Source organism: Arabidopsis thaliana, chromosome 5 (genome assembly GCF_000001735.4).
Source record: "Arabidopsis thaliana chromosome 5, partial sequence".
Lineage (NCBI taxonomy): Eukaryota > Viridiplantae > Streptophyta > Magnoliopsida > Brassicales > Brassicaceae > Arabidopsis > Arabidopsis thaliana.
This window is the reverse complement of record NC_003076.8, coordinates 19,229,012-19,254,402: the sequence shown is the minus strand read 5'-3', so window position 1 is coordinate 19,254,402 and position 25,391 is coordinate 19,229,012. Positions and strand designations below refer to the sequence as shown.

The following is a 25,391-nucleotide window of genomic DNA, read 5'->3' as shown; positions in this document are numbered from 1 at the left end:
TTCCATCTATATTTGTTACTTCCCAAATAACTTTTATTTCTATTTTAAGCCATTTTTATCCCAACCTTCAATCTCATCAAAACTGCTCTGCAATCTCCCCCCCCCAAACATTTTTTTTTACCAAATATTCGGAATGTTGATTAAATATATGAATCATATATAATATGATGCATTATGGAGCAATCTGCTTACAAGGGTAAAATTATCAAATGCTAAGAACTGTGTCAAATGCTTTTACCACAAGGAGCCATGTTGGTTCCACTGCGTCTTCGAACTCATGGAGCACCATCGTTCCTGCTCTGGCTCGTTTCGGTTCCATCGGCGTATTACGCGCTGCCGTTGAATTGATCAATGACGGCGAAAAGCCAGATGCTTCTCCACTTGTTCACTTGCTCCGTGTCTCTGGCAATTATGGCTACGTTTCTTTGTGTCGACAGCTTCACGGTTACGTCACAAAACATGGGTTTGTCTCAAATACGCGTCTTTCTAATTCGCTGATGAGGTTTTACAAGACAAGTGACTCATTAGAAGATGCTCACAAAGTGTTTGATGAAATGCCTGACCCAGATGTCATATCGTGGAACTCATTGGTTTCTGGTTATGTTCAATCGGGAAGGTTCCAGGAAGGAATTTGTTTGTTTCTTGAGCTTCATAGATCTGATGTCTTCCCTAACGAATTCTCTTTCACAGCCGCTTTAGCTGCTTGTGCACGATTGCATCTCTCGCCTCTCGGAGCTTGCATCCACTCCAAGCTTGTGAAACTAGGCTTAGAGAAAGGCAATGTTGTTGTGGGTAATTGTCTAATTGACATGTACGGGAAATGTGGTTTTATGGATGATGCTGTTTTGGTATTCCAACACATGGAAGAAAAGGACACAGTTTCTTGGAATGCAATTGTTGCTTCCTGCTCAAGGAACGGTAAGCTCGAGCTGGGACTTTGGTTTTTCCACCAAATGCCAAATCCAGACACTGTAACATACAACGAGCTCATCGATGCTTTCGTCAAGTCCGGGGATTTCAATAATGCCTTTCAGGTTCTATCGGATATGCCGAATCCTAATTCATCTTCATGGAACACAATATTGACCGGTTATGTCAACAGTGAGAAATCAGGGGAAGCTACTGAGTTTTTCACCAAAATGCATTCGTCAGGTGTCAGATTCGATGAGTACAGTCTGTCAATAGTTCTGGCCGCCGTTGCTGCTCTCGCTGTGGTTCCATGGGGGAGTCTCATCCATGCTTGTGCTCATAAGCTTGGCCTAGACTCTCGAGTTGTTGTCGCGAGTGCTCTGATAGATATGTATTCCAAATGCGGAATGTTGAAGCACGCTGAGCTGATGTTTTGGACAATGCCTAGAAAGAATCTGATTGTGTGGAACGAGATGATCTCTGGATATGCCCGTAATGGCGATTCAATCGAGGCGATCAAGCTCTTTAACCAACTGAAACAAGAAAGGTTCCTGAAACCTGATCGATTCACGTTCTTGAATCTCTTAGCTGTGTGTTCTCATTGTGAAGTTCCAATGGAAGTCATGCTTGGATACTTTGAGATGATGATCAACGAGTATAGAATCAAACCAAGCGTAGAGCATTGCTGTTCTCTTATCAGAGCTATGGGGCAGAGAGGAGAGGTTTGGCAGGCAAAACAGGTTATTCAAGAATTCGGTTTTGGGTATGATGGTGTGGCTTGGAGGGCGTTACTTGGTGCTTGCAGTGCTCGCAAGGATCTGAAAGCTGCGAAAACCGTTGCCGCTAAGATGATTGAATTAGGGGATGCTGATAAAGATGAGTATTTATACATAGTGATGTCGAATCTCTATGCTTACCATGAGAGATGGAGAGAAGTTGGTCAAATTAGGAAGATAATGAGAGAAAGTGGGGTACTGAAAGAAGTCGGGTCTAGCTGGATTGATTCAAGAACAAAATGTAGTAGCTATTAAATTTTGAGTTGTTGGTTATGTTAACGCAATGTCAAACTAGTCATGAAATCAATCATGAGGCTAGAATCTGAGAGATGAATCGTGTAAAAAGAAGAAATAGTATTACATTTTTTCCCTTCATGAATCAAAGAACATAAGTTTGGAGTCATAACACAAAAAACAAATTCTTGTCTCTAAGTTTAGAGAAGAAACTTGCATCCCTCAATAGTAATACTCTTCATGAATGTATCTTGTCACCTTGGGACTGAAAGTCCCATCTCTATATTAGTAAACAGCAAGAGAAATAAAGATTAGGACAGACACAGAAAACTGATCTTTACAAAGTAAGAAGAAAGACGGATGCTTTGGGAATATTGACTTCATGGTAAGAATCTTTGAACAATGTCAAGTGAATCAGATGAACAGCAAACTAGTCAAGCTATCTCATCTATAATAGCTTCCTAAACTCTAAATTATCACCAAAGCATTGTTGACAGAGCCCACCTTTAAATACAACTGCAAATACGTCTCACGTGTCATCGATTCCATCTGGGACAAAGAGCACTTTTACAAATTACTACAGTATTGTTACTACTCTTATACACGGATCATGAACTAAATTCGCTAGACTGCCATACATAGAAAGAAAAAAGAAGAAAAACAAGAAACACAATGACAATCTGACAAGGCTAACATTTGGTTTAACTTCCAGGGTTTTTTCCTACAAATTTGTTTTCATTATTTCATTTGGATAACTAGAATTCATAAAAGGTTCGTACTTGATAAAGATGCAAGGATCCCACATGGTAACGGTGAAATTATGTGCCTGCATGAACCAAGTACTCATAATTAGACAGACACAATGGCACTGAAGCTCAAAACTCTTTCACAACTCTGAAAACTAATTCCTCAGCCTATATTAGTTTCACTAGGGCCAATCATCCTACTTGTTATGAGTCAAACATTAAACCTGATTCGGCAAGCAAGAAATTAACATAAAGCAGGAAGAAGCAAAGTCACAAATCAAACATAGAGCTTTCAAGACTTCATATAATCAATCGAATAATTTATCCTTACATCAATATAGTGTCCTCACATGCAAAACACTTGGGAAATGGTTCAGTTTTCTAAGTCTAACTAACAAAAACGAGTGCAAACCATAAAAGACTTGTGCAACATAGAATTGCAAATTATAAAGACTCAAAGAAGGAAAGCAAAATAAAGCGACTCACAAGAAAGAAAGCAGAAAAGAGAATTAGAGGTCGGGAGAGGTGCAGCAGAGAGTACCCTGAGTGAGAGCTCGGCTGCTTCTGGAAGTTGTGCTTAAGCATGACGTCAACCGCGCAGCCGCCACCGTGCTGTGTAGCGGTAACAGAGACTGAACACAACCAAGCTCCGACGGACACCTATAATGTAATCACACAAATTCATCAAAATGAGATCAAAGAAATGGCCAAAGTGAAGCAGATACATGGAATTAAACACTAAACATATGAAGCAGACCTGGAGAAGGAGAATCGGGGAAGAGGAGAAGCAGCTGGTTTAGACGGAATACGAAATCCGGCGGATGAAGCAGCAGCCGGAGAAGATCCAGTGCCAATGGGAGAATTTCGAAATGAAGATCTAATGGCGGATTTGAAAGACGAGACAGAGGATCTGCTCATGAATCTAGAAGCCATTGTAAGAGCTAGAAAATGAAGCCGGAAAAAGTGAGATCGATCTTCTTCTTCCACAGAGTTTTTATAGGGTTTTAGAACGGACGGAGGAAAGATGATGAGGAAGCCGGAAAATAAATATCTGGTTTTTCTTCTTTTTTGGGTTTAGCAATCTTTCAGATCATTATGGGCTTTAGGCCCATTAACGAAAAAGTTACGCCATCTAAACTCGCTTGATAACGAAGAATAACACCCACAAACCTTCACGAGGGACAAGAATGATAGGGTGGACGGGTCCGTGGGTGAAACTCACGACGGATGAAGCTTCCCGAGGGAATCCAGGAGCAGCCGCTGCTAGAGGAGCACTATAGGATGACCAAAGCAATTTTTTCAAATCTTTCTGCATGCATTATCATATTCTTGAAACCGAGATATTATTTTATTTTATTTTTGAATAAAGTAAAATCAAAATATTACATTTGAGCACGAAATCAATTTACTTAGAGCGAGAATTCGCAAACTGGTCATTATGACTTGCAAAAACGGACGTGAATTCAAGCATTACCTGATCATGTGTAAATGTTAGCAAGGTGTGAGCTGATAACAAAATAAGAAATTGGGATCGTATTACCTTTCCAGGATTATCAACTAAACGTAAGTAATTCTCTTGATTGATGTCTTTTGAGCTGGCTGAATGGTAATGCGGGGAGTGAAGGGTTACCGACCCTAGGCGGACAAAGTTTCTTATCAAATCAGTAGAAGACCTCGGAGTAGCATTTGGATTCAAACACTAGATCTATAAATGAAAAAAAAAAAAAAACTTGAATTACACTAAATCTATATTCGATATAATGTTAGTTTTGTGAAAAGTCATAATCTCATCTAGTTAAAAATTGGCTTTCCTTAAAATATTTCCAATCAACCAACTCCGCACAGGAAAAAAAAAAAGAAACAAAGAAATTGTATTTAACTTATAATCCCCACTAATACTTTAGCACCTTCCTACTTCTCTAATCCAATACGAAATTGAAAATAACAAAGACTAGTAAACATAATAAGGCCATTATCATTATTGGTGTGACACAAACATTAATTTAAAAATGCGGGATATCAAAATGCCAACAGAAGATTCTTATCCTTACATGTTATTAAATCCCACTATAGTTGTCACTACACATCTTTAATATTGCTAACCTTCCATTAATCAAATAAGAGGCGGTTTGGGCGGCATCCAATAATGATCTCCCACGTAATATCAACCCCACCTTTTGTCAATTGCTCTCTTCACTATATATATACAAAGAGCCCATACAAAGCCCAAATAACAGAAAATAGAAAGAAGTAACAAAACCAAAGCAAAAAATGGTGAAGATCGAAGTTGGAAGTGTGGGAGACTCATTCAGTGTATCATCTCTTAAAGCTTACTTGTCTGAGTTCATCGCAACTCTTCTCTTCGTATTCGCAGGCGTTGGCTCTGCTGTTGCGTTTGCCAAACTAACCTCTGATGGAGCCTTGGACCCAGCTGGTCTTGTAGCAATTGCAATTGCTCACGCGTTTGCTCTTTTCGTTGGAGTTTCCATTGCGGCTAACATTTCTGGTGGTCACCTTAACCCAGCCGTGACTCTTGGCCTTGCCATCGGCGGAAACATAACACTCATCACAGGTTTCTTCTATTGGATTGCTCAGTGTCTTGGCTCCATCGTCGCTTGTCTTCTCCTCGTCTTTGTTACTAATGGCAAGGTACGTACTAGTAAATTTAGTTAGAAAATTAAAAAATACATAGGTTTTGTACTTTTGTTAGGTTTGGTTTATATGTTCGTACCGTCATAGGTACGTTAGTATATTAATATATATATGATGACAAAAATATTATAACGTTTCAAAAACTAAACGGTTTAAGGGTATAAAATAATTGACTAATGAGTTGTTTCCCGGTTTGCTGCAGAGCGTACCGACCCACGGGGTCTCAGCCGGTCTAGGAGCGGTCGAAGGTGTCGTCATGGAGATCGTTGTGACCTTTGCATTGGTCTACACCGTTTACGCCACAGCAGCTGATCCAAAGAAAGGATCGCTAGGGACCATCGCTCCAATCGCCATCGGCTTCATAGTTGGTGCCAACATCCTCGCTGCTGGTCCATTCAGTGGTGGCTCCATGAATCCAGCAAGGTCGTTCGGACCAGCTGTTGTCAGTGGTGACTTGTCCCAAATCTGGATCTATTGGGTGGGACCACTTGTGGGTGGTGCACTCGCGGGACTTATCTACGGTGATGTGTTCATCGGTTCTTATGAAGCGGTAGAAACCCGTGAGATCCGAGTGTAATTGACTGGGTTTTGTGATTGCTTGATGGTTGGTTGATGTTTTGTTTGCGTGTGTATGTTTGGTGTCCACTTTCTTGCAAGATTGTATGTAGAGAAAAGAAAAAAAGTTATGTCCTGTTAATAAGAAAATGTATATACATTTCACTTCATCTCCTTTTTTTTAACGTATAGCATGTTTGGTTTCTTTCATATGTTTTTGTATTCTATGGCATTTTACTTTCATAAAGTTATCGACATAATTAAAACGTACTTAACGATCGGATTCAAACTACTTATCTTCTCTTAGATTTTTGTTGTTCTTGTGATTTGTGATTGTGAATGGTCCATTGAAATATCTAAATCCCAAATACAAATGGATTCCAGTTTCCACACCAATTTTACATCAAAGATGTGAAAATTTGCCGAATGATATGAGCAAGTCAAATTTTATTGATTTGAGATTCATGAGAAGTTACTAATAGACTATATAATTGATGAAATTGTATGGTTCGGTTAAGTATAAACCGGTATGAACCGGGTCTCTCTAGTATATAAAGAGAGTCTCAATGTAACAAACTTTCTTAAGATGAATAACAGAAACTTCTTCTTCTTCGTTCGATTCTTTGATTCTCTCTAGTTCTATTATGGTATCAGAGCGCTGGAATTCGAAGTTCTCAGCCGATTCAACACCTAACTCTCTTCACATCTTCGAGTTCTTGTTCATCTGAGCTCGTCGATCTTCTGTTTTTCGATTGTTTCTTCATAAATCAGTTAAATCAAGCTCAGATTTCGCGATGGTTTCCGTTGAAAAGTTACGGCGTCGCACGAGGAAATCAAGCAAGATCTCAGCTGAGAAGACTCCAGATCGTACTCAATCTTCACCGATTCCACCGGTTCCACCAATTTCGTCTCCGATTCAACAAAATTTTGCTACGAGATCATCAGTTTATCCATTTCCACAGTTCGATTTCGCGGATGCTCATTATTCACCTTATGCATTGTCTAATGGTGATAATCCGGGTACTACAATTGTTTCTGAGGTACTTGATGGATCTAACTTTTCTTCTTGGAAAATAGCGATGTTTGTTGCGTTAGATGCTAAGAATAAGATCGCTTTTGTTGATGGAACTTTACCAAGACCTCCTGAGTTTGATCCGAGCTTTAGAGTTTGGTCACGATGCAATAGTATGGTCAAGTCTTGGATCTTGAATTCTGTTACAAAGCAAATTTACAAGAGTATTCTTCGATTCAATGATGCTGCGGAAATTTGGAAAGACTTGGATACTCGATTTCATATCACAAACTTACCAAGATCTTATCAGTTGACACAGCAGATTTGGAGTTTACAACAAGGCAATATGAGTTTATCTGATTACTATACTACTTTGAAGACTCTTTGGGATGATTTGGATGGAGCTAGTTGTGTTAACACTTGTCGAAACTGCAAATGTTGTTCTGCTACTGCTTCTGTAAATGAGCATTCCAAGATTGTTAAGTTTCTTGCAGGTTTGAATGATTTTTACTCAACCATTCGGAGTCAGATAATCATGAAAAAGACAATACCAGACCTTGCTGAGATTTACAATCTTCTGGATCAAGATCACAGTCAGCGCAACATTGTTACTAATCCAACGAATGCTTCTGCCTTTAATGTCTCCATTTTGTCGAATGATCAGATTGCTGTCAATGCTACTCGTTCTTTTCAACCAAATTCAAAACCAAAAGTTCAGTGTTCACATTGTGGATACACTGGTCACACTGCTGACACTTGTTACAAAATCCATGGCTATCCTATTGGTTTCAAACATAAGCAGAAGGTAGTACACCACCTGAGAAGTCAAAACCGGTTGTTGCTAATCTTGCTTTGACTGATGGGAAGATGACATTGGGAAAAGGCATTGGTCCTGATGGAATTGCTGAATTAGTGGGAAACATGTCGAAAAGTCAGATACAGGATGTGATTGCTTACTTTAGTACTATACGGCATTCTCTCATTGGCAAGATGAGTCTTCTCTCCATATACGGCTCATCTTGAGGGAGGATAATAGACTATATAATTGATGAAATTGTATGGTTCGGTTAAGTGTAAACCGGTATGAACCGGTATGAACCGGGTCTCTCTAGTACATAAAGAGAGTCTCAATGTAACAAACTTTCTTAAGATGAATAACAGAAAGTTCTTCTTCTTCGTTCGATTCTTTGATTCTCTCTAGTTCTATTACTTACTATAATTTATTAATCAATTTGGCCAAAACATAATCAATTTGCAAAACATTCTTGTTGAACGAATTGCTTCGCCACAGTATGCGATCATCATTTTCAACGAATAATGGTTCATTTGCAACATTTGTTCATCAATCTCTCTATCTACGGTTGCCTTGGCGACCAAACGACAACCATTGTCACCTCGAAGCAATTTTACAGAAAACTCACCTATGGCAATTACAACAACATTGTTGATGGCCGTTACGGCGAAAGGGGATCATTCTCCTATTGGCCCGAACGGTGGCATCAACAAAAACGGAAGCAAAATCGGAAACTAAAATTATATCGTATGTTAGTTTATATTGAATCGATAAACTAATCTGTAGAAATATTTCCGTTTTGTATTGCTTTTGTGGAACCAAATATGGAGTATTGATTACGTAATTATCCATAGATATGGAAGGAATAATAATGGTAATATACAAAGAAAAACAAACCAATAGCCGAGAGTTATTCGAATTGTCTTTAACACTTTTGAACTCGTGGGAGTATCTTTATAGAGAAACCAAAAGCGTTGTTGTTACGTGTGACTACAATTATAACAGAAACTGGTCGGTAGAGTCACGAACTCCGTTAAAGTTGTCAGGTCAAATCTTCTCGAACTCAAAAAAAGACAAGACAAAAGAGCAGCTTATGGCTCTCAAACCAATGCATATGTCCCCACAGTATCCTACCATCTTATCTTAATTATTCATATTACGAGACTTCCATGATTTCTCTAATCTACATTTGTACCCATTTGATGAGACATTTCCTGAATCTATTGAGTCTGCTCAAAGCACAATTACATCGATTTGTGTTCTCTCTGTCTCTTCCTTTCTTTCTCTTTACTAATATCAGAACATGGAAACTTCGTTTATTTACTTAGCATCATTTTCTGATTTGATATTTGAACAATTCCAAGCTAGTATTAAAGAAAGAGGTAGTGTTTGCTTATTGGTGATCTGCTTTGTTGTCCTCGTCTTCTTCTCTTTCACAATCTTGAGTCAACAACATTATTAACCTCTTTCATCTCAAAAAGTTCTTTCGTCATCTTGGGTTTTCTGTAAACTAAGAAGGAAATGGAAGGTGGGTTTTATTCCGATTGGAATGATAGTTCCTCGTCGTTATTCGGATCAGAGAATCCGGAGCACGAGTTGGAGGAAGGAAATGTAAGAAGTGAAGAGATTGTCTCTCAGATACCTCAGCCTCAGACACCAAGGGAGCCAATGAAGTTTCTATCCAGATCATGGAGTCTATCTGCTTCTGAAATCTCCAAAGCTTTGGCGCAGAAACAGAGACAACAGCGAGATCTGTTTTCTGTTTCCCAGAACAGTCCTAGAGGCTTCTTCCAAGATGTTGCTGCAGATCCACTCATGGTATGATTACCTTCCACTTGTGTGGACATATTCACCAGTTTTTGAATTCTGATTTTGATGATTCCTTGGTATTTGCAGGCAGAGAATATCATGAACTCAGCTGGAACCCGTAGATCAGGGAGATTATCAAAGTGGTTTCACCACAAACAACACACCAACCCAAGCACCATGAGGATTCCGAGGAAGAAAGATAAAGCGCGTGTACAGAAAGCCCATGTTCACTCAGCTGTGTCCATTGCAGCTCTGGCAGCTGGGTTAGCATCTGTGACTTCTGAGGAAAGCTGCAGCAAAGAGTCATGCTCCATGATGGCACTGGCTCTAGCCTCAGCAACAGAGCTACTGGCTTCACACTGCATTGACATGGCTGAGCAAGCAGGCGCTGATCACACCTGTGTTGCTTCCACGGTCAGGTCTTCCGTTGATATCCACAGCCCTGGCGATCTCATGACTCTCACAGCTGCGGCTGCAACTGGTAAGGCTATTGTTTAAAAGTTGGTGTTTGAGGCTTTGGTTGGGTTAGTAAGATGGTATTTGATCTGAGTCTGTGGAAAAAATGAACCAGCATTGAGAGGGGAAGCAGCTTTAAAGGTGAGGCAGCCGAAGGAATCAAGGAAGAATGCAACTATCACACCTTGTGAAAGGAGCTTCTCAGACTCTCACTGGCCCGGCGAAAATTGTCAGTTTAGATTGGAGGAACCAAACCTTCCTTTAGAGGGCGAACTGGTGCAATGTGCACGAAATGGTAATCCTATTCTTCTCAAACTCTATTCAAGACTGGTTCCACTAATTAAGATGCTTATAATTCTAATTTATTAGCAGGATTGCAGCGAAATAAGCGAGTTTGTGTCTATATCAACAAGAAGTCTCAGGTACTTGAGTAGACTGGATTTAATCTGTAAGAGACACATATCTATTTGCTTCTCTATACTTAGTTACTTAACCTCTATGAATTTCTCAGGTCATGATCAAACTCAAAAGCAAACATGTTGGAGGGGCATTCTCCAAGAAGATCAAATGTAAGCATTTTTTTATTCTTTCAAGAGTTAGGGAAATTACTTGAAACACGGAAGTCTGAAGCTTGTTGTTGCTTTCAAAGGTGTTGTTTATGGAGTCTGCGACGAGATATCTGCATGGCCTTGCAGGAAAGAGAGGGAAAATTCCGAAGAAGTCTATTTTGGTCTGAAAACAGGACAGGGTCTTTTAGAGTTCAAGTGCAAGAGCAAGATTCAGAAGCAGAGATGGGTTGCTGGGATTCAGTCTAATCTCCGCTTAGTAAGTTGCCTCGAGGCTGCCAAATGCTCTCTGGAATCTCTGAGTCTCAGCAATCGCATGCGATAGAGAATCCTGTAAATATTTACTATTCACAGTTTTTTCTGCTGTAAATACTGCAAATGAATCAACAATCTTATAGAAATTCGTATCACCTTTTCTTGAGATGTTCAAACAAAGAATCAGATGAGAATCGTAGTTATTGCTTTCTTAACTAGAATACAACAGTCTTGTTTGTACCATAAGGTAATACCCTTAGTTCGCAGTAAGATTTTATAGCTCTCGTGAGGCATTTTTTCTCTAGGTCCTCGGATTTCTGGACAAAGCTCCTTAAGTTGTCTCGGTGGGAAACACTCTCAACCTGTGAAAAGTTCCATTCAAACAGATAAATTGAGAAAGCTGCAGAAGAAAATTGACAATCCCCAGAAGGTACTACATTACATATCAACTACTTGGAAGATGAATCACCATTTGTTCAATAATTGGCCCTGAATCAAGTTCCTCGGTAACAAAGTGACTAGTGGCTCCAATTAGTTTCACACCAGCGTCGAATGCCTGTAAACAGAATCTAGAACATTAAGAGGCAAGAAAAAAACAGACAACAATATAACCAACTAAGAGAAGGTAGAGCCATGACAAAACTCAGTGACCTGTTTTGCGGGATATCCACCCTTAAATGATGGTAAGAGACCATGGTGGATGTTGATTACATCCTTTCCATAACCTTTCAAAAAGTTACCCGATAAAATCTGCCAAAGGGAAAATGCTATGAATTAAATTTTGCTATTCTTAGTTGGAAATAGAAGAAGAAGCTTAAATAGTACGCAATAATATTCATCTGAACATGTAAGTCAGAATTTGACCAAAGAAAGAAAAAAGAGCTCATGCAAAGACTAAAAATGTGATTTCATCTACCTGCATATATCTAGCAAGAACTAGGAAATCAGTGTCCTTAACCAATTCCAAAATATCATCTTCTCTTTTATTCTCTTTAGTTGTAGATACATAATGATAAGGGATGCCATGCCTCTCAAGAAACCGCATAACGTGAGTGTTTGAAGCTCTTTCATGATTGCTATTAACCAAAAAAAAACATTTCAGCATCCGAGTCACTAGACATATAAATGCTTACATAATATACAGATCCAAAGAACTATTAGCTCACCTTATCACACAGGTAATATCCACAGGGAGTTTCCCGTCCTGCCATTTATGCAACATTTCGACAAGACAATGATCCTGTATATAATAGAAGCACATACTTTTGAGCAGGAAATACAAAGAGTATCGAAAATCCAAAAAGGTATTGTGAATACCTGTTTTGAAAGAAGAAGAGCTATCTTATACTTAGGATCAATAGAAGGCACACGCACAACTGAATTCAAGGCACCGTATCTTTGTGCAATAGTTTGAAAATCTTCATCCACTTGGCTTCTCGGCCATTTAACCGGATCAAAGATAAACTCGCTGTCAAAAGGAAACATCAGAAATAAAACCAATACATAATATTTCACTCGATTCATTATCAAAGCTTCGTACACTTCTTAAAGTCTATTGAACGAGAAAGTTACTAAAAAAGGGAAGATTTTGGAGTAAAAATGGAGACCTGCGAGAGTAGAAGACGTTGTTGTTTTCAGGAACAAAAACATCGTAGCCAAGAATGTTGCCACCTTTTGCTGCTATGCAATCTGATAGTTTAGCTACAATCCCAACAGCATCCTGACAATGGAAGACATGGACGCCGGGAATGAGAACAGGGGAGACGGAGGAATCGAGGGACTCGCCGTGAAATCGAGACGATTTGAGAATCGGAATATTCTTAGCGAAACCAGAAGCTCTCTCGGTGATTCGTCGTATCATGGTTGGTCTCTCTCAATCTCCGCCTCAGCCTCAGCCTCACCGTAACGAGAGAGACCGACCAATCACGGTCCGTCCCGATTCCCCAAAGGATCGCGCTCCACTCTTCCATTTTTTTAATCTTTTTTTTTTTGTCGTCCCGTAAATATTGAGCAATAAAAAATCTGGATTTTTCACTCGGGTGAAAATATCAAAATGGGCATTTAATAAACAAATCAAAATCAAAATGGGCCCAATAAGAAATGGGTTTTGTTAAAATTGATAGCATAAAGTACCACCAAATTTACATATTTTCACAAAAATTGATTTTACTGTATGATTTTAGCTTATTAAAAGTCAAAACTATTTATTACACAAATAAAATATTATTAATATACTAAAATCAACTTTTTACGTTTTCAAATTAACAAAAGTTAGGTAATTTAATGTGTTTTAACTTTTAAGAAGGAAAATAAATAAAAACAAAACCGTGGTTCTGTCCATATTCTTACTTTATAAGTGGGCCCATAAGATAAGATTTTAATTCATTATTTAAAGGAAAATTCTCTTACGGGATTTACATAAACACGGATACGAGAGAAAGAGAGCTCTTGTGTCCAAACCCTAGATTTCAAGATCGATCTATCTTCTTTCTCGTGAAGACACCGCTCTCTACTCGATTCCTATGATTACTCTCTAGATCCTTTTCAATTTCCCCCCGAAAGGTTTCTCGATTTTGATCCCCCAAATCGGAGCTTGGAGCTACCGGATCTTATGGAGTGAAGCCCGATCATCCGTTTCTTTGTTACAAGTTGTCGTTTTGTAGCTGCGAAGATTCCTCGGAGAAGGAGATTTGGAGACATCACCGGCGCCATTCTCAGCTCGGCGATCACACGGACGTTCTCGTTCCTTGAATCTGCAGGAACTTTTCCAGGATTCGTTGATTTGGATTGATTTTGCTACACGCGTGGAGTTTCCTTCTGTGAAGTCGAATCAGCGAAGTAAAAATTGAATCTTTAGGGTTTTCTTAGTTTGTATTTACCTTTTTGTTTTGGAAATCAAATCTCTGGCCTCGTTTTTTTTTTTTAATAATCCGGAGGCCTTGATTAGGGTTTTCAAAATCTAGTAGCTTTGTGTCATGATCTTTATAAGATAAGTAATAGATATATGTATTTTTTTGCTTTTTATATCAGATACAAATTTTCAATGGCAATTTATTACAAGTTTAAGAGTGCAAGGGATTATGATACCATTGCCATGGATGGTCCTTTTATATCCGTCGGTATTCTCAAAGACAAAATTTTCGAAACTAAGCATTTGGGCACTGGTAAAGACCTTGATATTGTCGTCTCCAATGCCCAAACTAACGAAGGTTTGTCTTCTATGTCAAATGTTGTGCTGCGCTTTTCGTATTATTAGACTGTTTGCTTGCAGCTGTGATACAATGAACTTTATTTTATGTTATGATTGTTTACTAGCTGAGCTTTGTCTTATTTTTTTTTTACTTTTGTGAACTATTAGGAAATGGTTTGTTGGAATATGATTCTTGAATTTCTCAGGAAGCTTTAGTGTACTGTGTCTCGTGCCAATATGATTGCAATCTGTGGCCTTTATATGTTCTCTGTTTTGAATTTTCAGAGTATCTGGATGAAGCAATGTTAATCCCAAAGAATACATCTGTCCTTATTCGTCGGGTTCCTGGACGTCCTCGCATCACAGTTATTACCACACAAGAGTACTTTCTCAGATCTTTAGTTTCTATATTCTTTGTCTACTTATTTAGCTATTAAACTTAAATAGACATGATATTAAAAGCATTGCATTTTACTGGTGCATCGTTTTAGCTAAACATAAGTTAATTGTCTGACTATCGGATTTAAGAAACTTCGGGATCCTCAATGATGCAAATATCTTAACTTTGCAGGCCTAGAATCCAGAATAAAGTGGAAGACGTTCAGGCTGAAACCACCAATTTTCCTGTTGCTGATCCATCTGCTGCTGAATTTGTAAGTTGATTATAGTGAACTTTTCTCGGCTTCTGTTGGCATTGACTGCACCTAATTTTCTTCTACTACAAAAGTACTAATGTCATCCGTATTCACCTCTTAGCCTGAAGATGAGTATGACGAGTTTGGGACTGATCTTTATTCCATTCCTGATACCCAAGATGCCCAGCATATTATTCCACGTCCTCATCTTGCAACCGCAGACGACAAAGTAGATGAAGAAAGCAAAATTCAGGCGCTGATTGACACTCCAGCACTTGACTGGCAACAACGGTAAGCAATCTTCCAGAAATGGTGCAGGTGAAACTGTTGGATTTTGTGAGAAGGTTTAACAGACCTCTTATATTTATTCAATGTAACAGACAAGGTCAAGATACTTTTGGAGCTGGTAGAGGTTATGGGAGGGGTATGCCTGGAAGGATGAATGGACGTGGTTTTGGTAACTTATACTTACTTTTATTCTTTGATTTTGGTTGAATTCTGGAATGTCAAAATACAGTATACAAAACATTTACTTCTGTCAAAATATTTTATATTTTTGTTCTATTTGCTCAAGTTGTAAGATACTTAGTTTGGTTTTGCTGGCTGGATAGGAATGGAAAGGAAAACGCCACCTCCAGGTTATGTGTGCCATCGTTGCAATATCCCTGGTATGTCAGCTCTGAAAATCTTTATTTTTCTCTCACTTTTGTAGATGGATATATAATAGATAAGAAGTGTTGAGAGCATTTTCTTTGCTGTCTCAGGACATTTTATTCAGCATTGCCCCACAAATGGAGACCCTAACTATGATGTTAAGAGAGTTAAGCCACCTACTGGTATCCCCAAGTCCATGTTGATGGCGACCCCAGATGGTTCTTATTCCTTGCCAAGTGGCGCAGTTGCAGTTCTGAAACCAAATGAGTAAGTTGTACTGAATTAGTTTGGGAATGTTGCTATTGGGTACTTCTTCACATATATTGATTATAGTTTAAATGTTTGTTGTGTCTTCAACAAATTCAGGGATGCTTTTGAGAAGGAAATGGAGGGATTGCCATCAACAACACGTTCTGTAGGAGAACTTCCACCTGAGCTAAAATGCCCATTATGCAAAGAAGTGATGAAAGATGCTGCGCTTACAAGCAAATGTTGTTACAAGAGCTTCTGTGACAAGTGTAAGTTCTTTTAATGCATTCTGCTGTTCCACAAAAACCTTTTCTGACCGTTGTCAGTTCCAGTTCTACATTATTATCCTTTTTCACTGATTCAGGTATCAGAGATCACATTATTTCAAAGTCAATGTGTGTTTGTGGAAGATCAGATGTACTTGCTGACGACCTTCTACCAAACAAGACCCTCAGGGATACCATAAACCGTATTTTGGAAGCTGGAAACGATAGCACTGAGAATGTGGGCAGCGTTGGCCATATCCCAGGTCCGTCATTATTTTAAATTCATGTGTTTTTAAACTTTGTTTGATTAGTCCTCACTACTGAATTATCATGGACAATATAGATTTGGAGTCTGCACGCTGTCCACCTCCCAAGGCTCTATCTCCTACTACATCTGTTGCATCTAAAGGCGAGAAGAAACCAGTACTTAGTAACAATAATGATGCTTCAACTTTAAAGGCGCCAATGGAAGTTGCAGAGATCACAAGTGCCCCTCGTGCATCTGCAGAAGTGAATGTAGAAAAGCCAGTTGATGCATGTGAAAGCACTCAAGGGTCCGTGATTGTGAAAGAAGCAACAGTGTCAAAGTTGAATACGCAAGCCCCCAAGGAAGAAATGCAGCAGCAGGTTGCTGCTGGAGAGCCAGGTAAAATAAAGATGTACTAATATTAGCTTCACTGGACATTGCGAATGATTGGTGACTGATAGTCCAGTTCAGATTTCCCTACTGAGATTAATCAAGCTGGACCTCACATGAACCTTTTTTTTTTCAATTACTGAGGAACCCTTGTTGTCATTCATCAATGTAATACGTACTTATTGTCTCTATACAGGAAAAAAGAAGAAAAAGAAACCAAGAGTGCCTGGGAATGGTAAAAGCTTTCTTTGCTACGCTGAAGGCAATACATTGTCAGTTTCGAAGTCTATGTGAATCGAATGGGAGGTCTAAAAGATGGTTTGTTTATGTGATTTATTGCAGACATGCAATGGAATCCTGTGCCAGATCTAGCAGGCCCTGACTATATGATGCAAATGGGACCAGGTCCGCAGTACTTCAACGGCATGCAACCTGGCTTCAATGGCGTACAACCAGGCTTCAACGGTGTTCAACCTGGCTTCAATGGCTTTCACCCTGGCTTCAATGGATTTGGAGGCCCGTTTCCAGGCGCAATGCCTCCATTTATGGGTTACGGATTAAACCCAATGGACATGGGATTTGGTGGGGGTATGAATATGATGCATCCAGATCCATTCATGGCACAAGGATTTGGGTTCCCTAATATACCACCACCCCATAGGTAAAACACTCACTCTATCAAAGAAGAGCAATAAAGCTTTCTCAACAAGTCTCATGATGGAACTTTCTGTGCATGCGCAGGGACCTAGCTGAAATGGGAAACCGAATGAATCTCCAACGTGCTATGATGGGCAGAGATGAAGCCGAAGCCCGAAACGCTGAGATGTTAAGAAAACGTGAAAACGAGAGACGACCTGAAGGGTAAAAAGAAAACACTCACTCTATTTTTACTACAGATTCAAACAAGGATATGCTAAAACCTAAACATTGGTTGTTGTTTGGTTGTATATACAGTGGGAAGATGTTTAGGGATGGAGAGAATAGCAGAATGATGATGAACAACGGTACTTCAGCCTCTGCATCATCCATCAACCCTAATAAATCTGTATGTCTCCTTTTGTTTGACTCATCTTCCCCTCTCGCTCTCTCTTTCTTCTTTTCTTTGTTCACCTGTGCTTCGCTCTCTCCCATTTACTTTTGGTTATATGTTATTATTATATCAGAAAATGGCTCCAAATTCTCTTCCCTGATTCCCTCATTTTGCTTATTTTGAAAACCCAAAAAAAAAAAAAAAAAAACTTGAAGAAAACTAGGGGAAAATATATTGGTTTCTAACGTAATTTTCTGAAATATAAAATTGGGGTTTATCAGAAACTAAGGGCTGTGAATAAAAAGGAAAAGAAATAGAAGGGTAGATGGCTAAAAAGCCTAAAATGCAAAATAGTAGGCGTAGGAACCGAAAGGTGACGACGGTAACTGGGCTATTGAGCCCATTTCCTTTTTATTTGTGGGCCGAATTCAATACATATTTTATTATAATAATTTGGGCTAACAATTGTTTTACAGAGACAAGCACCTCCACCACCAATCCACGATTACGATCGCCGGAGACGACCGGAGAAGAGACTATCCCCAGAGCATCCGCCTACGCGTAAAAACATTTCCCCGTCTCGCGACTCCAAGAGAAAATCCGAGCGTTATCCTGATGAACGAGATCGGCAACGCGACCGTGAGAGGTCACGTCACCAAGACGTAGATCGTGAACACGACCGTACTCGCGACCGTCGCGATGAAGACAGAAGCCGAGATCATCGCCACCACCGTGGTGAAACCGAACGCAGCCAACATCACCACCGCAAGAGATCGGAACCGCCTTCATCGGAGCCACCAGTCCCTGCTACTAAAGCAGAGATCGAGAATAATCTTAAGTCTAGCGTATTCGCTCGGATAAGTTTTCCGGAGGAAGAAACATCTTCTGGTAAACGAAGAAAGGTGCCTTCCTCTTCTTCTACTTCTGTTACGGATCCATCTGCTTCCGCCTCTGCCGCAGCCGCCGTGGGAACATCAGTTCACCGACACAGTAGTCGGAAGGAAATAGAAGTAGCAGATTATGAATCTAGTGATGAAGATAGGCATTTCAAGAGGAAGCCGTCAAGGTACGCGCGATCACCACCGGTGGTGGTTAGTGATGTGAGTGAAGATAAACTCCGATACTCAAAACGTGGAAAGGGGGAGAGATCTCGAGCTTGACATGGATTTTCAAACATGTTTTTTTTTTTTTTTGTATAATCAAAAACAGAGAATGAGAATCTTCTTGTTTTGCTGTAACGAACAAAGAGAGAGAGTTCTTTTGTCATCGAATTCTTTTTTAATTTTTGTAGTGGAATTCGATTTCGTAACTACTTTATTCTTAATCTATGAGACCAGCGAATTTACAGTGAGAAATTTAGTGTTTGTTTTGACGACGATTCATATCAAATTTATTCTTGTTGGTCTAGCTTCACTGATTTGAGAGATCTTATGTGCGAATCGTAAACATGTTTAAGAATGGTTGTAGTCACTTCTTATAACGTAAATGTATTCATCGTATCGTAAGATCCGTATCCATGAGTAATTCGAATAGTTTAAAAAGTAAACGGAAAAAACGGAGTATTGTATATTGTTGAAATTCGTGTGTTAACACCTATGACATTTCGCTGTTTTCAAAATTGTGAATTTTTGCTTGAGCATGTTTACTGTTTTTGACAGTTCAATGTTTTTGGAAAACTATTAACTCCTGCTATAATCCATTTTCTGAAAATTAGTCCATGATATCATTGAGACATTCTCTTGAGTCTTGACTATATGATCCATTGGTAACGAATTAATCCAGATTTTTTTTTTTGAATTAATCCAATTTCTTAACCATCCGATGAAAATTAATCAATAATATCATTAGACATTAATTATTTAACAAAACAAAAAATCAAATTAATTAATTTAAATTGATGTGTGATTTAAGTAAAGAATCCAATTTTTGTTCAACTCGGTATCTACGTTTTCACTTTTCAATATATAGGAGCAATATCAATATAACACAAGTGCCTAAACTCACTAGTAAACGAAAAGAAAATGGTTTGAGATGTGTCTAATTCATCTTCACTCTATCCATCCAAAGTCCAAACCCGAGATAATTTGAACAATTACAACGTTAGTTTGTTGGTCGGATAATTCTTTCTATCTCTCTGCTTTCAAACTTCGGTTAAGATCAACGATGACAAAATCACAGCGTATGCTAGGAACGCAAATATAGCTATCTGTATCAGCAATTTTGGATTCTCTCTCATGTTTGGCGACGTTACCGACCTGTCACAGAAAAACCATTCACACTTTATATAAACATATTTGCAACATAAATGGAGATTTGGATTGTTGGTTGCTTTACCTTGCAATACGCTGCGAGAGCCGATGAAACGGTAAGCTTTGAATGAAGACAATGCCAGGCCCCGTTAGAGTCGCCATTACTACGTTATCACCCTTTTGAATGTTGAAAGATTAAAACAGTTGAGAAACAAAACAAAAACCTGAATCTTCTTCTCATTGAAACAAAGTATATGTGAAAATGTACCCCGAATAGTGCTCGTCTAAAAGGAGCATTGTTTTTGATTCGGACATCGATAGAGGGTGTGAGAGCAGCAATACAGGAAACGTCAATGGAGAAAACTTCTCCTACCTCCAGAACTTTTTGTACAACTAACATGTTTGGGATGTTAAATGTCAGTTTTATTGAAGGGGATGAGGCCTCAACGGAAACAGCATTTCATTGGGATAAAATCTCACCAGAGCCACCTGCGAGGATGAAAGCAAGACCTTGTCCAGATAGGCGTTGTCTCAGAAATCCCTGCAACAGCAATTTGTGAGTAGAAGCCAGACAACGGGTTGCAGAATTTTGTTAAGAATAATAATTGCATCAGAAACCAAATCAACGTATTTTCCTTCTTAGTTCTTACCTCTGCACCAGCGGCAACAATGTTTCTTGCTCTCTGGTCAACGGAGTTGACAACCTTCACATCATGGACAGAACAAAGGAATGCATCTGGCTACAGAAAGTGAAGAAAAGGTCAGGCGACTCTGTAAGAGCTTGATCTGAGTGAAGAAGAAGCTGATAGCTAAGTGTTCAAAATCTAGGAAAAAAGACTCTACCTGGCATAAGATCTCACCTCCAAACATTGCCAAATCAATCTACATGGAAAACAAAGATCACAAAAACAACAAGGAATCAGGCGGTATACATTAAGGGTGAAATGGAAGATGATTATGCCAACATGGACAAGCTAAAATCACTAACCGGGAGAATCCTAGCCAAATAAGGTGCAGCAATACCAACAAACCCGTCGTTTTGCCCAGTATTCCGAAGAACAACACTGCTTACACTCTTGCCCAAAATCCACTGCAGAACTCCAACTTCTTGTTCAGGAGTGTATGTATTTTCCATCTCGATGGAGCCAGACATGTAGCACATGGAAGCTACATCACCATAACACAAAATTAGTTGAAACTTGAAACCATTATACAAAACTGAGTAGAGAAGCGAGTTATTCAGTGGAAGTACCAGGCTTAGCAATGACTTTCTCCTCTGACTTTAACATTATCTGCCAACATACGAGCAATGGTTAGAGAAGTTAAAATTATATGGCATATAACCCACAAATACGAAGATCACGCTATATTAAGAAAGCAAATGTACCTGAACAACTTGGGATTCACCACCCAAAATCTGGAACGGTGTAATAGTATCTTGTTGACTCTGCATCAAATGGCCACTTATTAGACAACACTAGAACAATGTCATGATCTAAAATCCCTAATTGGCCCGATTATGCGTTCTCCCAGCTAAGTTAAACTAATCAAAGATGGAATTTCTCTAAATCCTACTTACAATGAACCTCAAATTTAGTCAAATTGCAACTAAGAAGAACACGACCTCATCATTTTGAAAGCGAAATGATCAAAGAGAGAAGAAGCACACCTGGTAGACATAAGGCTGAAATGGAGTTGAAAAAAACGGAGCGGCCATAGTGGTGAAGACCACAGAGAAGATCTGTAACCAAAACCTTCTGAGGAGCTTTAACAAATTCGCGACAGATCTAAGAACACAGAAGAATTCTCCGGTCAATTTCGAACGATCAGATCACAAAGCAAGTGGCAGAAATTCGAAATTTGGTGTTCGGAATTGTGATAGTCAGCGACGAACGACCGATGAATTTTGCTGATGGGTGGATCTTATTGGCAGATGACACGTGGAGACTGATTACGTGGACCATTCTCATTGGTTGTAACAAGTAAAGACACGCTTCAATTTGTAATGCGAACATGTAAATTACCAAAAAACTCAGTCCCTGTTTCGTAAATAAGCTTTCCAATTCCTATCAAACGCTCTACGCGAGTTAGAGTGTCTATTTCCTTTTACTTCTTCAACTTTTAACACATTTTGGACACCCATCTACCAAATCATCCTTGTGACTACCCTTTTGACTACAAGAAACAGGACATAGAGAAATAAAAGCATCAGAAACTTTTTTGAAGCCATAACCCGAAGATTGACTCGAATCCCGAATCTTCTCATCAGCTGCAACACTGTGCCACATACCATCACCATCCCTCGCAACAGCATCTTCGCAGCATCTCCAGGTCCTGCAACGTTTCCCACATCTTCCCCTGATACATCTACATATGATACTGACTCTGAATTCTCTTTCTTGTCGTTGCTCGTCTCAGATTTGTTCAGCCCGAGGCGTTCATTGAGCCAAATAGACATGTTGATTAGCAGTTTAGCCATCAATGCAACCTCGTCTTCTGACACCGGACGGGTCATCCAGTCCCCTTTGTACTTCACACCGCCTGCTGTTTGGTTACCAGCACCACGTGGCTTGAAGAGCTCGTCACGGTTTTTCTGAGGATGGTCCGGCTCTAGGAAAAAAGCGATTGGTTTTACGACATGCCCGCCAAAGAAGTTGGAAACCGCTGATTTTAGTGAATCTACACACTTAAGGGCCTCTGTGAGGTTTTTATCGGATACAGTTTGCAGTTCGGCTTCTGCCCGCAGTATGAATAGCTGCAAATGCAAAGAACAAACGCCTTCAGCAAAGTAAAACAGGTTTTAAGCTCCACTCCCCCCCTATGAGCTAAAGGATTCAAGAGTCGTATAAACTAAAGTAGAGTATCGGAAACAAGAAAACATGCGATACAACTAGGTTACTGAAAAACAAATGTAGGAGAACTAGTTCTCAAAGTATATTTCCGTGAACAATTTCTCAAAAAACAAATTCCCAAGTTAATAGCTCACAACATTGCCGATGACTGCGTACTCATCTAATTGTCAAGTAACAAATTCTCCTGTTAATATAGATAGAAGGCTACAAACAACAAACAAGTAAATCTGAAGGTTTATCTATATATTTGTCAACTAGATCATTCCATAATAGAGCTATTTTAAGTACATTTGAAGATATCATCCTACAAAGATTATCTTCCATTTTTTTATTCCTAACTTATCACTACAGTAGGTTATAAAAGGAAGACATTAACCTGAAGCAGTTGTTGTCCGCCATCTTCACCATCACTAAAGAGTTTCAAGTCTTTGTTCCAGTTTTCATGCAAGTATGAGCCATCAGCGTTGCTCTCACACAACCCATCTTCCCAATCCTGAAGTTCCACAAGCAGTTAAACATGATTTTTCAGTATAGAGTTTGAGTACTTATGTGACTTATGTGAAAAAAAGATTGATTTTACAGTCTTTTGTTAAACTTCCAAGGGTGTTATGATGAAAAAGCTAAATAAGTATGAAGACAAAGGATGGCGGATACATAAGAGTAAAATCACTGGAAAAGCGTTCTATGACCGGAGAACAGATAACAACTGGTGTTGAGGAAAAATATAGGCATACCTTCAACTGCTCACGGATAGATGGAGAAAATCTAGACAATTCGTTCACTTTTGAGTTTCCTGGTCCAGTTTGTTTAGAGTGAAAGGCTTTATCAATATTCTTCATCAGAACCAAAAGCTCTTTTGACGATGTCAACGTACTCATCACCTATTTAGGGAGACACAGTAGAACCATTCAGTCACATTAAGATTTCAAACAGAAGTCTTGCAATCCATATTCTACAGATAAACTCATGAATTTGAGAAAATAGCTTAAGCCAGGGATCAAACCTTAAGAGCCATCTGAGTTATTATTTCTGGATCTGTGTGAAGGAACTTGTGTGCAAAGCCAATAAAATGCATGACCAGAGAACTATAGTAGAGATAATTGGATATCACATAGCTCTGCCACAAAGGCGTGTATCCACAAACGCGTGATTCATAAGAATCTTCCTTTTTCATATCTTTTACAGATCCACTTAAAGCAGGTTCAAAAACTGAGAAATCATCCAAACTGATCATCCATGGTTCCAGGTACGTAACCCAGATGGAGAACACCTGAGATGCATTCTTAATTGAGCTTCCTATGGGACAGAACAAGAAACTCCTCAATATATAACGATAAAGCGGCCTCTGTAAATGGGTGTTCCAGGAAGTGAGCGGCCTGAGGCTCAAATTCGCGACATGGGATGACGATCCTGAAGTCGGTGTCTTCCACCGTGGACTCTCGCCATACTCAATGTAGTTTTCACTCCCAACACCACTTGTAACCCAACTCAAATTCAGATACTTGACAAGCAACTTCACTACTTCTTCCAACCCACAAGTAGGTGGAATCTCCTCCACAGCAGAACGGAAAGGAGGAGCCACACCAAAAGATTTAGCCGTAACAACAGGAAATGGTGAGAAGTCATTCTCAACAAGCCAATAATGCACGAAAACATTCACCAAGAACTCAGCTCTTGTCATCACTGACCCATCATACCCATTTCCGTAATGCAAAAGAGAACTACGATAAGGCTGGTGAGCGTTTAAGTCGAAAACAGGAACAAATGCTTTCAAATAAGAGTAAAGAAGCCTTATGTAGAGATTACACTCCAATTTCTGATCAGAATCACGCTTGTTACTCCCTGGAAAACCTTTGATAAGTGTCCAATTCTCTAGCCTAAACTTGTTTCTCTTTTGGATAGGATTCAGATTCACAGCTGAAATCTCATTGTTTCCTCTACAAACTGGATAATAAGAGAGCCAAAACATGTAATACTCAAAAACATTTAGCCTAACTTCACACAATGAACCACGAACTGAATCCTCCTCAATTTTACCTTTCAAAAAGGGGCACAGATTCGATAACGCAATTCGATCCTTCTCGCTGGAGAGCATGAATCTAGCATACTCCGGTAAACGTTCCGTCGGGAAAACATACTTAACAAGAGCTAATTTATCAACAGCGAAGATTGAGCTCATGAGTATTCCACTAGGGGATAAGAGATTGTATACTCTCTCCGCTAAATCCAAATCGTTGGCCGCCGAGATTACATCGATCCAACCGTTCGGTCGCAGCGAAGAAGACTGTGCCGGAGATGCCGCGGTCGTGTCGCCGAAACCGAAGATCTTACAGATTAAACTCGGAAAAGTAACAGAGAAGAAATGGCGACACTGATCAGGCGTATGCGACTGAAGAAACGATTCGACGGAAGAGCAAGCAGCGGAGATACTCGACGGCGTGGAAGCTGAGAGTATAGCTGAAGCTAGGTCTTGTGATTGCGAAAGCGAATCGACGGTGTAGGAGTGTGGAAGCATCGCTAAATACGAAGGTGAAAACGAAACAAGGGTTTTTATCGAGAGATAGAGCAAAGGTTTACGCCGGAGAAGAAGGGTTTGAAATGCGAGGCGACTCAAATCGCGCCTTGTGAAGGGGAAAAGAAAAACCAAAGAGGGACAAAAGAGAAGAAAAAAAATCAACACGAGGAAGAAAAAGAAAGCGAACGTGCCACGTGGCATCTGTGTAAATCACCGCGATTAATTTTCCATGACAGTGGACTTTTTAACCAAAGAGTGGAGTGAATCGGTGAACGCGGGAACACTCTCGACACTCATCGCCCTAAATTTAACGCTCCTGATTATGACACGTTATTCACTCTTTTAAGGCCC

General features: G+C 39.5%; 8 protein-coding genes, 1 non-coding gene and 1 pseudogene across 26 annotated transcripts; 5 read left to right on the top strand and 5 right to left on the bottom strand.

The window, feature by feature from the left end:
- Nucleotides 1–66: 66 nt before the first annotated feature.
- Nucleotides 67–1,940, top strand: AT5G47460 (Pentatricopeptide repeat (PPR) superfamily protein; the record flags this gene model as incomplete). Its single annotated transcript, NM_124119.2, has 1 exon — nt 67–1,940. Exon 1 carries the CDS (start codon nt 210–212, stop codon nt 1,938–1,940), a length of 1,731 nt encoding a protein of 576 aa, NP_199557.1. The 5' UTR covers nt 67–209.
- AT5G47455 (uncharacterized protein) lies at nt 1,912–3,744 on the bottom strand. Of its 11 annotated transcripts, NM_203169.2 has the most exons (5): nt 3,423–3,681; nt 3,207–3,325; nt 2,699–2,745; nt 2,424–2,468; nt 2,039–2,199 (listed from the first exon to the last, which is right to left on the bottom strand). In NM_203169.2, exons 1-3 carry the CDS (start codon nt 3,596–3,598, stop codon nt 2,738–2,740), a joined length of 303 nt encoding a protein of 100 aa, NP_974898.1. In that variant the 5' UTR covers nt 3,599–3,681; the 3' UTR covers nt 2,039–2,199; nt 2,424–2,468; nt 2,699–2,737. The 11 variants fall into 11 exon arrangements, with proteins under 11 accessions (NP_851147.1, NP_001330800.1, NP_001330802.1 ...); NM_180816.2 differs by lacking the exon at nt 2,699–2,745 and having other exon boundaries at nt 1,912–2,199; nt 3,423–3,694; NM_001161292.1 differs by lacking the exon at nt 2,424–2,468 and having other exon boundaries at nt 2,020–2,199; nt 3,423–3,684.
- Nucleotides 3,719–4,256, bottom strand: AT5G00595. Its single transcript, NR_144193.1, has 3 exons — nt 4,206–4,256; nt 4,052–4,139; nt 3,719–3,974 (listed from the first exon to the last, which is right to left on the bottom strand). It is a non-coding gene; the product is annotated as an uncharacterized misc_RNA (transcript).
- Nucleotides 4,257–4,780: 524 nt separating this feature from the next.
- TIP2;3 (tonoplast intrinsic protein 2;3) lies at nt 4,781–6,154 on the top strand. Its single transcript, NM_124117.3, has 2 exons — nt 4,781–5,314; nt 5,520–6,154. Exons 1-2 carry the CDS (start codon nt 4,937–4,939, stop codon nt 5,892–5,894), a joined length of 753 nt encoding a protein of 250 aa, NP_199556.1. The 5' UTR covers nt 4,781–4,936; the 3' UTR covers nt 5,895–6,154.
- A 331-nt stretch (nt 6,155–6,485) lies between these two features.
- Nucleotides 6,486–8,057, top strand: AT5G47445 (annotated as a pseudogene; the record flags this gene model as incomplete). The annotated part of the gene is made up of 1 exon: nt 6,486–8,057.
- Nucleotides 8,058–8,754: 697 nt separating this feature from the next.
- Nucleotides 8,755–10,872, top strand: AT5G47440 (auxin canalization protein (DUF828)). Its single transcript, NM_124116.3, has 6 exons — nt 8,755–9,495; nt 9,574–9,967; nt 10,058–10,237; nt 10,315–10,364; nt 10,454–10,511; nt 10,592–10,872. The coding sequence occupies exons 1-6, from the start codon at nt 9,199–9,201 to the stop codon at nt 10,831–10,833; spliced, it is 1,221 nt and encodes a 406-aa protein (NP_199555.1). The 5' UTR covers nt 8,755–9,198; the 3' UTR covers nt 10,834–10,872.
- On the bottom strand, nt 10,415–12,731 carry AT5G47435 (formyltetrahydrofolate deformylase). Of its 2 annotated transcripts, NM_124115.4 has the most exons (8): nt 12,371–12,731; nt 12,081–12,231; nt 11,930–12,003; nt 11,680–11,839; nt 11,415–11,513; nt 11,233–11,319; nt 10,920–11,125; nt 10,415–10,839 (listed from the first exon to the last, which is right to left on the bottom strand). In NM_124115.4, the coding sequence occupies exons 1-7, from the start codon at nt 12,622–12,624 to the stop codon at nt 10,979–10,981; spliced, it is 972 nt and encodes a 323-aa protein (NP_568682.1). In that variant the 5' UTR covers nt 12,625–12,731; the 3' UTR covers nt 10,415–10,839; nt 10,920–10,978. The 2 variants fall into 2 exon arrangements, with proteins under 2 accessions (NP_568682.1, NP_851145.1); NM_180814.3 differs by lacking the exon at nt 10,415–10,839 and having other exon boundaries at nt 10,871–11,125.
- A 408-nt stretch (nt 12,732–13,139) lies between these two features.
- Nucleotides 13,140–18,848, top strand: AT5G47430 (DWNN domain, a CCHC-type zinc finger). 6 transcript variants are annotated; one of them, NM_124114.4, is made up of 16 exons: nt 13,140–13,601; nt 13,794–13,972; nt 14,239–14,335; nt 14,525–14,606; nt 14,710–14,879; nt 14,969–15,045; nt 15,200–15,256; nt 15,353–15,509; nt 15,609–15,760; nt 15,856–16,020; nt 16,101–16,403; nt 16,591–16,629; nt 16,737–17,055; nt 17,136–17,255; nt 17,349–17,439; nt 17,901–18,848. In NM_124114.4, exons 2-16 carry the CDS (start codon nt 13,807–13,809, stop codon nt 18,582–18,584), a joined length of 2,679 nt encoding a protein of 892 aa, NP_199554.2. In that variant the 5' UTR covers nt 13,140–13,601; nt 13,794–13,806; the 3' UTR covers nt 18,585–18,848. The 6 variants fall into 6 exon arrangements, with proteins under 6 accessions (NP_199554.2, NP_001330703.1, NP_001190484.1 ...); NM_001203555.1 differs by having other exon boundaries at nt 13,147–13,601; nt 14,969–15,036; nt 17,901–18,771; NM_001344718.1 differs by having other exon boundaries at nt 17,349–18,848.
- A 488-nt stretch (nt 18,849–19,336) lies between these two features.
- AT5G47420 (Tryptophan RNA-binding attenuator protein-like protein) lies at nt 19,337–21,619 on the bottom strand. Its single transcript, NM_124113.5, has 10 exons — nt 21,343–21,619; nt 21,061–21,120; nt 20,926–20,965; nt 20,662–20,840; nt 20,517–20,555; nt 20,324–20,413; nt 20,154–20,214; nt 19,942–20,066; nt 19,759–19,850; nt 19,337–19,679 (listed from the first exon to the last, which is right to left on the bottom strand). The coding sequence occupies exons 1-10, from the start codon at nt 21,388–21,390 to the stop codon at nt 19,565–19,567; spliced, it is 849 nt and encodes a 282-aa protein (NP_199553.2). The 5' UTR covers nt 21,391–21,619; the 3' UTR covers nt 19,337–19,564.
- A 40-nt stretch (nt 21,620–21,659) lies between these two features.
- Nucleotides 21,660–25,241, bottom strand: AT5G47400 (sphingomyelin phosphodiesterase; the record flags this gene model as incomplete). The annotated part of the gene is made up of 4 exons (NM_124111.3): nt 21,660–22,428; nt 22,902–23,018; nt 23,260–23,406; nt 23,529–25,241. The coding sequence occupies 4 exons, from the start codon at nt 25,239–25,241 to the stop codon at nt 21,817–21,819; spliced, it is 2,589 nt and encodes an 862-aa protein (NP_199551.2). The 3' UTR covers nt 21,660–21,816.
- Between the last annotated feature and the right edge of the window lie 150 nt (nt 25,242–25,391).

Coding starts and splice junctions, on each gene's coding strand:
- AT5G47455 (NM_124118.3), bottom strand. CDS start 3,598: ATGGCTTCTAGATTCATGAGCAGATCCTCTGTCTCGTCTTTCAAATCC. Junction 3,326..3,422: donor CCCCGATTCTCCTTCTCCAG/GTCTGCTTCATA, acceptor ATTACATTATAG/GTGTCCGTCGGAGCTTGGTT. Junction 2,198..3,206: donor CAGCCGAGCTCTCACTCAGG/GTACTCTCTGCT, acceptor ACTAATATAGAG/ATGGGACTTTCAGTCCCAAG.
- AT5G47440 (NM_124116.3), top strand. CDS start 9,199: ATGGAAGGTGGGTTTTATTCCGATTGGAATGATAGTTCCTCGTCGTTA. Junction 9,496..9,573: donor TTGCTGCAGATCCACTCATG/GTATGATTACCT, acceptor TGGTATTTGCAG/GCAGAGAATATCATGAACTC. Junction 9,968..10,057: donor CACAGCTGCGGCTGCAACTG/GTAAGGCTATTG, acceptor AAAATGAACCAG/CATTGAGAGGGGAAGCAGCT.
- AT5G47435 (NM_124115.4), bottom strand. CDS start 12,624: ATGATACGACGAATCACCGAGAGAGCTTCTGGTTTCGCTAAGAATATT. Junction 12,232..12,370: donor AACGTCTTCTACTCTCGCAG/GTCTCCATTTTT, acceptor TCCTTTTGACAG/CGAGTTTATCTTTGATCCGG. Junction 11,126..11,232: donor GGCCAATTATTGAACAAATG/GTGATTCATCTT, acceptor AACTTTTCACAG/GTTGAGAGTGTTTCCCACCG.
- AT5G47430 (NM_001344720.1), top strand. CDS start 13,768: ATGTATTTTTTTGCTTTTTATATCAGATACAAATTTTCAATGGCAATT. Junction 13,973..14,238: donor CAATGCCCAAACTAACGAAG/GTTTGTCTTCTA, acceptor TTGAATTTTCAG/AGTATCTGGATGAAGCAATG. Junction 17,256..17,348: donor AACGAGAGACGACCTGAAGG/GTAAAAAGAAAA, acceptor TTGTATATACAG/TGGGAAGATGTTTAGGGATG.
- AT5G47420 (NM_124113.5), bottom strand. CDS start 21,390: ATGGCCGCTCCGTTTTTTTCAACTCCATTTCAGCCTTATGTCTACCAG. Junction 20,556..20,661: donor ATTTGGCTAGGATTCTCCCG/GTTAGTGATTTT, acceptor TTTTCCATGTAG/ATTGATTTGGCAATGTTTGG. Junction 20,067..20,153: donor CATCCTCGCAGGTGGCTCTG/GTGAGATTTTAT, acceptor CAAACATGTTAG/TTGTACAAAAAGTTCTGGAG.